General features: G+C 52.6%; 1 protein-coding gene across 1 annotated transcript; it reads left to right on the top strand.

Moving 5' to 3' along the window:
* Positions 1-283: 283 nt before the first annotated feature.
* Positions 284-4,608, top strand: ZNF408 (zinc finger protein 408). The gene is made up of 5 exons (XM_039226948.1): positions 284-332; positions 642-919; positions 1,639-1,700; positions 1,939-2,198; positions 3,042-4,608. Exons 1-5 carry the CDS (start codon positions 284-286, stop codon positions 4,559-4,561), a joined length of 2,169 nt encoding a protein of 722 aa, XP_039082879.1. The 3' UTR covers positions 4,562-4,608.
* Positions 4,609-9,254: the final 4,646 nt, after the last annotated feature.

Raw genomic sequence — 9,254 nt, 5'->3', positions numbered from 1 at the left:
CAGCATAAATGTCCGGCCCGTCCCTCCCAAAAGGAGGGGATTGGAACAATTAGTTCCGTTTTCCCTGAAGCTGAATCCCTAGTGGTCCGCTGGAATCCTGTGGTTCTTATTGTTGTCAGACGGAGTTTTGCCTCGCCGATATTCACAACTCCCGGTTCTGTGTACCCATGAGTCTGACTCTTCGGATTCTTTCCCGACAAGAAATTTGGAAGACAATGACTGTTTCCGGGAGGAGCGGAGAAGAAAACGCTCACTTCCGGCGGAAGGAGGCTTTTCTGGAGGGATGGAGGAGGCAGCAGAGTTGCTTTCCGAAGGCGAGAGACTGCAGTGTGGTTAGTGACCTGCTACGTCTCTGACCCTCGGCCCCGGGCTTAGATGGACCTGACGTTTCCTGGTCAACTCTGCCCCCAGGCCCTTTTCCTCCCTAGCCCGGAATCATCTTCGGGTGCCCTCAGACGTCTCTGGGGGGGGGGGGGGTTCAGAGTCCTGGAACACCCTCAACCCTCCGAGAGTCTCCCTTAAGAGTCCTAACATCCCTCAGACCGCCAAGGCCTAGGTGGACCTACGGTTTCCTCCCGCATCTGTCCCCACCCTCACGACCGTCTGGGCCGCTCCCTCACTGCCTTCCCGTTTCCCTGCAGCCCCCGACCCGCGCCTGCGCCCGGATTTAGAATGGATCCCTTCTGGACAAGGCTGTGCTCAGGGCCTCAGAGATTCCCCGCCCGGGCTGGCACGGGCCTTCCTCGCTCTAAAGAGCCTTCCCCGGGGCTTGGCCCTTGGCCCTTCACTCGCCGAGGAACAGTGTTTGGGGGTCTGGTGTGTCGGGGAGCCCCTGCAGCCGGGACTGCTCTGGGGGCCGCTGGAAGAGGAGTCTGTCTCCGAGCAGAAGGAGGAAGGAGTGAAGCCACGGCAGAAGGAGGTATTAAAAGATAGGGCGTGTCATCTTCATGACAAATCTTGCAAGAGGTTCAGCCATTTCTAGACAGCTCTTCAGTTTGTTAGAAGCAGGGCATTTCAAGAGATAGGAGATGGTTTTGCCCCTTCTCTCCGGGACTGTCTCTTCCCCTCACTTGCAGTAGTTAAGGAATCAAGGCACAAAAAGTGCCGAAAGCTGGATTAATTGGTGTCGGTAGTGATGAAAGTCAAGAGCAAAGGTGCTTAGAATTTAAAAGCCGTGGAATCAAATCCCAGCCTTGTCACTTTGCCAGTTAAATGGATGCCTCTTTTAATTCATTTGTAAAATTAAAAAAATAACTGTTTCCTGGTTGTTGTTGTTTTTTAAATTTCCAGGGTTATTTGGAGCAATAGATGAAATAGTGCAGGTGTAGGGTTTCACTGCATAGTAAGTCTTAAAAAGTAAAGTTGATGTTACTACTTTTTATTGTTTGGTACTCACTGGAAGGCAGTAGCGTATTCAATTTAGTAATATTCCACACATTGAGAGGGAGGTGAGGGGAGACTATTTTGGCCTTTACTGAATGAAAAATCAGACAACACAGTCCTGTAGAGGCAGAAGCAGAGACCCTTAACCTTCCAGGGGGTGCATGATCTATCTCAGGAGAGGTTACATCACTTCCCCCCCCCCCCCATCCTGGTCCCCAAACACATGGGAGAAGGACTCTTATTGGTTTATTTCAGGACGTGTCACTAGGCCCCTGGGGAGACGTGTGTGCTTGTGAGCAGAGTTCAGGCTGGATCAGGTAAGTTACAGGAGAGTATGCAGTGAACATAGCCCTTTGAGGCTTTCTGTTATGGCATGAGGTGGAACCAGAAGCCCACTGTAATTCCCCACCCAGCGATTTTCTTTTCTTTTCTTTTTTCGCAGTGAGTGTTCCAAAGGCATGGGGTCTTTTAGGACTCAGACTGCCCAGGAACTGGGGCTTTGGGGAGGGCCACTTGAAGAGGGTCTCCTGAGCTAGCTCTTCCTCTGCTTTGCAGTCTGGTGCAGCGGGGCAGGCTGGAAGGTGAGGGAAACGTAGCCCTGGTGCGGATCAGCGAGAAGCTCCATCTGCAGGTGTACCGGGTTGTGCTGCCAGGCTTTGAGTTGTTGCTGTGGCCCCAGCCTCCCTCTGATGGCCTGAACCCCACCCAGCCCAGGCTAGAAGAAGAGGCAGCCTTGGCTGTGGGGACAGAAGTAGACTCCGCTATACAGCAGGAAGTGGACTCCCCTGGGGAGGATGCGGCAGAACCTTGGACAGGTATGTATCAGATATAACGCTCGCTTCCCAAATTAACACCGGATCAACCTGTTGGCAAGACAAGGCAACACTGTGGCTCAGGGAGGTAAAGGAGAGCATCACAGAGTTTTTAATAGCTTTTCTGAGGTGGAGGCTCAAAGCCTGGGTATTTACTGAAATTTTGAAGTCTGATCTTTCAGTGTGGAATGGGACAGGGCTTGATCAGGATTGAGTGAGGATCATGACATAATAGTTTAGGATTCGTGGACACATGGCTAGAATTTTCAGTAAGAGGCTCAGAGAGTCTTTGGGTGTAACCTGTCATTTGATGCTTTCTATTGCAGAGTGGTTGAGTCTTTTACTTACAATGAACAGTATTGATATTCGCAACTTTTTTCTTCCTGAGTAAGTTTTCTGGAATAGTAAGGTCATGTTGAGGAAGACAGCAAGCTGTGTATAAGGTTTCCAGTTTCTCGTGTTTCTTCTCTCTGGGGTGAGGGTAGAGGTTCCTTTATTTTCACATGAATTAAGGTGAGGAGGTGGTGGCCTAATTCATCCTAAGTGTGCGTCTCCAGAGGGAGAATAGGGGCCCCTGGGATAGCCTTGTTCTAGGACTATCCAGAGGTTTGGGGCACTGGGGGTCCCAAGAGTGCTTCCCCAGGAGGCACCTGAGACTGGACATGAAGGTCAGCAGAGCATGTAGTTCATGTTCTAGGCAAGAGATTGGTGTCATTGCTTCTGCTGAAGTTCAGCTTCAGGGGCTGAGTAGGAGGAGACACATACTCTTAGAATTTCCTAGTGACACCACCGCCACCCCCTGCCACAGTTTCTACTAACCCCAGCACCCCCACTCTTGCCTTGCAGATCCTGATCACCAGTCACCGCCCAGCATCCAGGCAGAGAGTATGGAAAGCCCCGGACCTAAGCCTCAAACCCAGGATCAAGTTTCCAAGGCGAGCCAAGCACTTGGCCTGCTCCCTCAAGGTGGCAGCATGGGTGAGGAGGACCCAGCCCAGACACAGATGTCACCAGAGCCTCAGAGCAGCTCCGCCACCCAGCAGGGCCCAGACAGCAGTGAGGCCAGTTCCTCATCTTCTGCCAGGGGCTCCCACCTGCAGACTTACCTGGTCAAGAAGTTATGTGGCCCCAGTGACCAGTGCCCACCCAGAGCAAAGACCTCAGAGTCCAGGGCCCAGCAGGCGGGGGAGCAGCAACAGCCCGGCCTCCCTGCACGCTTACGGAGCCCCCCTGGCCCAGCAGGAAGCTCCCCAAAACAGAGGCGACGGTACCGGTGTGGGGAGTGTGGCAAAGCCTTCCTGCAGCTGTGCCACCTGAAGAAGCATGCGTTCGTGCACACAGGCCACAAACCCTTCCTCTGCACTGAGTGTGGCAAGAGCTATAGCTCAGAGGAAAGCTTCAAAGCCCACATGCTGGGCCACCGCGGGGTGCGACCCTTTCCTTGCCCACAATGTGACAAGGCCTACGGCACCCGGCGAGACCTCAAAGAGCACCAGGTGGTACATTCAGGTGCCAGGCCCTTTGCCTGTGACCAGTGTGGCAAGGCCTTTGCCCGCCGGCCCTCCCTGCGACTGCATCGCAAGACCCACCAGGTGCCGCCTGCCCCTGCCCCATGCCCGTGCCCTGTGTGTGGGCGCCCCCTGGCCAACCAGGGCTCTCTGCGCAACCACATGCGGCTCCACACAGGAGAAAAGCCCTTCCTGTGCCCACACTGTGGCAGGGCGTTCCGCCAGCGGGGCACCCTGCGTGGTCACTTGCGGCTGCACACAGGGGAGCGGCCTTACCGCTGCCCACACTGTGCCGATGCCTTTCCGCAGCTGCCTGAGCTGCGGCGCCATCTTATCTCTCACACCGGGGAGGCCTACTTGTGTCCCGTGTGTGGGAAGGCCCTCCGAGACCCACATACACTGCGTGCTCATGAGCGTCTACACTCAGGGGAGAGGCCCTTCCCATGCCCCCAGTGTGGCCGTGCTTACACACTGGCCACCAAGCTGAGGCGCCACCTCAAATCCCACCTAGCCGACAAGCCCTATCGCTGTCCCACCTGTGGCATGGGCTACACCCTCCCCCAAAGCCTCAAGCGGCACCAGCTCAGTCACCAGCCCGGGGCACCCTCCAGCCCACCCGGCATGCCTCCTGCTGCTTCTGAGCCCACCGTGGTACTAGTGCAGACTGAGCCAGAACTGCTAGATACGTGCGATGAACAGGACGTCTCCCCTGCCCGGGACGTCTTCGAGGTCACCATTTCTGAGAGCCAGGAGAAGTGCTTTGTGGAGCCAGGCCCCGCCTCCAGCCTGGTGCTCGTCCATAAGGACATGGGCTTTAGTGCCTGGGCAGAAGTGGTGGAGGTGGAGACGGGCACCTAACCCCCCACCTCCCCGAGCAGAGTTCTGCATAAAGCTAGTGTTTTCTAGCTGCTGGGCGTCTGTGTCTTTCTCTTTGGGTTGCCTGACGGAGTCTATTCTGAGAAGCAGGTCAGGGATTTCCCCTCCTGCTTATGGACCACCACATTGTTTCCCAAGACTGTAAGGTGACCCTGTTCTAGACTTAAGAGCTTTTTACTGACTTCCGGTAGAGTGCATTCCGCCTCCTTCACCAGGAATTGCTCAGGGTGCTTGTTCTTTAAACACAGTGGAAGTGACCCCACCCACTGAGGTAGTCAGGGAGCTGGCAGCAGGACTGCCCTGCCGGCTGCTTAGAGCTGGCATCATCACCCACCGAGCTCCCTGAGGGACAGGCACTTCCATCTAGGACCAGACGGAATCATTGGAGGGTTAAAATGCCAGAGGCTGAGCTCAGCTCATAGGTCCCTCTAACTCGGGCTATAGGTGGTTTTGGCAACCCTTTTTACCCTCTGAGGGCTGTTAAGTTGGTTTTCTTTCTGTGCTGATAGACACCAGACTCACTGGAGGCGGCTAGGGCCAGGTCTGGACCCTTCTGTGGGCTTGGGCCACCCAAGAGTCACATCCTGATGTGCATAGACCATCAACCAGCACCCTGGGTCCTGGGATACAGCTGTAAGCAAGGGAAAGGCGATGCCCTTTACAGAGCTCACCATCTTCTAGGGCGGAAAGCGTTGGATGGGAGTCCAGATGGTCACTAGCTCGTGCTACAGGGACGTGTTAAGAGATGATTTTAACTTGGTCTGGGGCATCAGGGACAGCATCCTCCAGGAATAATAGTGATTAAATAAACACTCCACCCTTATTGTGGGCCAGTTCTTTGGGTTTATATAGTCCTCATGACAACGATGTGAGGTCGGTAGTAGTAACACTCTGGTTTTACAGATGAGGAAACCGCTTTAAGCGTCCTGCTCAACATGGCAGAGCCGCTAGGCGACAGAGCGGAGACTCAGACTGTCACAGCCCAGTGCTGGAGTAAGGCTGTTAAGCTCGGCGCTGCTGTGAGCCGATGCACGAGAGGGTGCAAGAGAAGGTGGAGGTGCGGGGAGCTGTGTGTGAAAAAGCCCTGGAGTGAGAGTCCGGTGGACGTGAACGACAGAACAGTGTGGCTGCAGCAGAGGGGAGGGGGCAGGGCCAGGCCGCGCAGCCGTGGCTTTAGGAGCTGGAGCCGTGTTTTCAGGACATTGAGAAGCCCTTGGAAAGGTTTTGAGAAGGGGACTGACGTGACTAGATTTGTGTTTGTATATGTGCTGCCGAAGCGAGCACTCTAGATTGTGTTTGAAGAGACCACTGAGGGCTGGATCGGCTGGCAAGATGTGGTTGTGGGGACATCAGGAGGCTGCTGAGGTGGTGGGGAACGGGGTGGTAGCAGAAGAAGTGCAGAGAAATGGAATCATTTAGCTGACACATACGAGTGCCCTTGATGCGTGCTAGTTACGGATGTAGTGTCGAAAGAGTCTGCTCTCAGGGCGCCTGGTGGTTCAGTGGGTTAAGTTTCAGCCTCATCTCAGGTCATGATCTCGTGGTCCTCGGTTCGAGCCCCGCATCGGGCTCTGTGCTGACATCTCGGAGCCTGGAGCCTGCTTCAGATTCTGTGTCTTCCTCTCTCCCTCTGCCCCTCCCCTGCTCACGCCCTGTCTCTGTCTCTCAAAAATGAAGAAATGTTAAAAAAAAAGAAAAAAGAAAAGAAAGAAAAAGAGTCTGCTCTCAGGGTTACATCCTGAGGAGCATAGACAATAAACAAATACATCCCACGTGATGGTAAATGCAGTGAAAAAAAGTCACGCAGGAGGAGAGGTTAAATGGGAAGCGTGATTTTACAGACGGTGGTCAGGGAAGGCTTCTAATAACATGAACAGGAGCAGAAACCTGAACTGTGGAGAGGACTGAGCCAGCTTGATGTCTGTAGAAGGAACTGGATTCCAGGCAGAGGGAACAGTACTGACAAAGCCCCATGGGTTCAAGCAAGAGCAAGAAGCAGAGTGGCCAAGGCAGAGGATGGAAAGGGGTGAGAGCAGGTTGGAGAGTAGGTGAGGACTTTGGGCAGATACATTGCCAGAGACGGAGAAGGGACAGAATGCGTGAGCGGAGGGGAGGAGGGAGAGCTGAGTCCCAGTTTCTGAGTTAGCACACTGAACGGCACTGGGATGGGAGCGAGACAGTGAGGATTTTGGTTGGGGATGCGCCAAGTCTGGAGCACCTACAGTAGAGCTCACAAGCAAGCCGTCAGGAGTCGGCAGGGTGTGGGGAGGAGAGTCTGCCCTAGAGGGAGTCACGCAGACTCACGACAGGGTGGGCATGAAGCTGTGGGAGTAGGGGGATCAGAGGGGAGAGGCCCCGTCCTTGTCCTCAGATTCACTTAGAGGAGGAAGGCTCTGCAGGGGACGTGAAATCTACATCCAACCAAATAGAAAGCCCTGCAGACTATATGTCAGAAGTAGATAGAAAAGCGTTTCGCCAAAGAAGTGAGTAAGAAGGTCCCCTGCTGTCTGGGGGCTTGAGCTTTGTGAGGAGCTGAGTGAGGGCAGTGGGGGGCCACAGCGGATTGTTTTGAGGTGAGCAGACGGCAAGAGAGGCAGGAAGAATTTATATTCTTGTTCCGTTCTTCTGTCCTGCACCATAGGTGTTGTGACCCGTTTCACAGATGAGGAGAACCGCGGGTTGGAGTGGGTAAGTAGCTGGCTGAGATCACACTGTCCGTAAATGGCAGAGTCAGGATTGAAACATCGAGTGTTCTCTCACTTCCCGGCACTTGACCACAGCGTCCTAGGCAGCCCCGCGTCTCCTGCTTTGCTGTTGGCGTTTACCCAGCACCTGCCCAATCTGAATAACATCTTGACAAAGCATCATTCTGAAATTATCCCTGGGGAGTGAGGGTAGCAGGAAATCGAGGCAATGGATGGAGAGAAAGGTCATACCGTCCAAGGCCTTGAGAAACAGTGGCTAATACTTAGTTTTGAGTCACCCAACTCTTGGAGCCTCCATGAGGCTTGGTAGCTCCTAGTTTCTGGCTCCTGCTTCAGGCAGGCTCATGCCAATTCAGGTGACTGCTTAGCAGTCAGTGTCTGCCCAATGTTTTTAGGTATCCTGGGGACATTCTCACTCGATACTGAGCTGTGCAGGGAAGGACATACTCATCGCTTGGTAGTGGACTGTGTGGGCAAGCGGGGCATGCTTTAGGTTGCTGGGGAGGCCTGTCACCCCACAACTCTACTTAGGCCATCACCTGGGACGCTCACATCCCCTACCTACATCTGCCACACAAATGGAGAACTTTTCTCTCCAATAAGGCCATCCCTAGTGATACAGAGCAGGGTCAGATCAAAGGCAATAAATCCAAAGGCACGTGATGTGGGCTCCTCTATTCTGCCAACACTTGTGGTTAAGAGGAGAGTGGGCATCAGAGAGCCCTGTCCAAGCTCCCCATGTTCTGGATGAGGAAATGGAGGCCTCGAGAGGAGTCGTTTGCCAAGGCCTGAGATCAGTTTGTAGCAGAACAAGGACAGAGCCCCGGTCTTCTGACCCCTAATTTAGTGCTCTTCCGGTCAAAATAAAATGCAGTGACTACTTAAAAAGACTGATCACTGGAATAATGGCTTTTGTTGGGGAAATCTTTTCCCCTGATGTCAAAATAATTCTTGTTCATCCTAATGGTAACATCTCTTTATTCCTTACTTCTTTTCTCCATTACCAGATCAAGTTACTTTTTAAAAAATAACCTTTTAAAAATATTCATTCATTCATTCATTCATTCATTCATTCATTCATTCATTCATTCATTCTGAGAGCGAGCATACCAAGCAGGCTCCGCACTGTGGTTGCAGAGCCTGATGCGAGGCTTGAACCCATGAACTGTGAGATCATGACCCAGGGCGAAATCAAGAGTTGGACTCCAGGCACCACTAGATAAAGTTACTTTTAACAGTTTGGTGTATATTATAGTGCTGACTTGAATGCTGCTTCTAGCAAGATGGCAAAGGTGCTGTGAAAATGTTGCTGGGCACCTTACATCTGGATGCAGGTTTGCGTGGTGTCTATAGCTCCAAAACCAGACATCGGAAGGTGCAGGAGATAAAGAATCTTTTATCTCCATTTGCAACTTAAATAGTATGAGAAAATCTTACAGTAGAATAAAATTTGAATCGTGTTTAGAGACCTATAAACCATGCAAAGCATCATGCACTGTAAAGAGTTCCATATCTAGACAGGTTCAGGTGTGGCTCGTGGCTGTGCTCTTGACTAACTGCATAAACTCAGGCAGGGTACTTGACTTCTCTGTGCCTCAGTTTCCTCCTCCGCAAAATGGGGATGCTTATGGTACCTACCTCATCAGTACTATGTACCCTGCACATGGTGAGCAGTTAATACATTGTAGCTGATTAGTAGTAGTATTGTCCTCAGCCTTTCTAGATTAGAAGAGGAGATTAAGGTGCTTGCATGTTTCTTTTAGGTGTTGCTTGTTTGGGGCAGGTCAGCCTCACTCACGATAGTTTTGTACTTTGGGTGCGTGTTCACTGGGCGTGCTTCATAGGACAGTGAGGCTGTACTCTAGCAGAATGTCAGGGAGGGACAATTATGGGAGGTGAAGAGCAGTGGTCTTGAGAGGCAGGAGTTCTGGCTCATCACTGACTCTCTACAACCTTGATCAATTAGCTCG

This window comes from Hyaena hyaena, unplaced genomic scaffold, assembly GCF_003009895.1.
Source record: "Hyaena hyaena isolate Hyena2069 unplaced genomic scaffold, ASM300989v1 scaffold_23, whole genome shotgun sequence".
NCBI classification, from domain to species: domain Eukaryota; kingdom Metazoa; phylum Chordata; class Mammalia; order Carnivora; family Hyaenidae; genus Hyaena; species Hyaena hyaena.
Note: the sequence above shows the minus strand (reverse complement) of the source record. Positions and strands in the feature narration are given on the sequence as shown.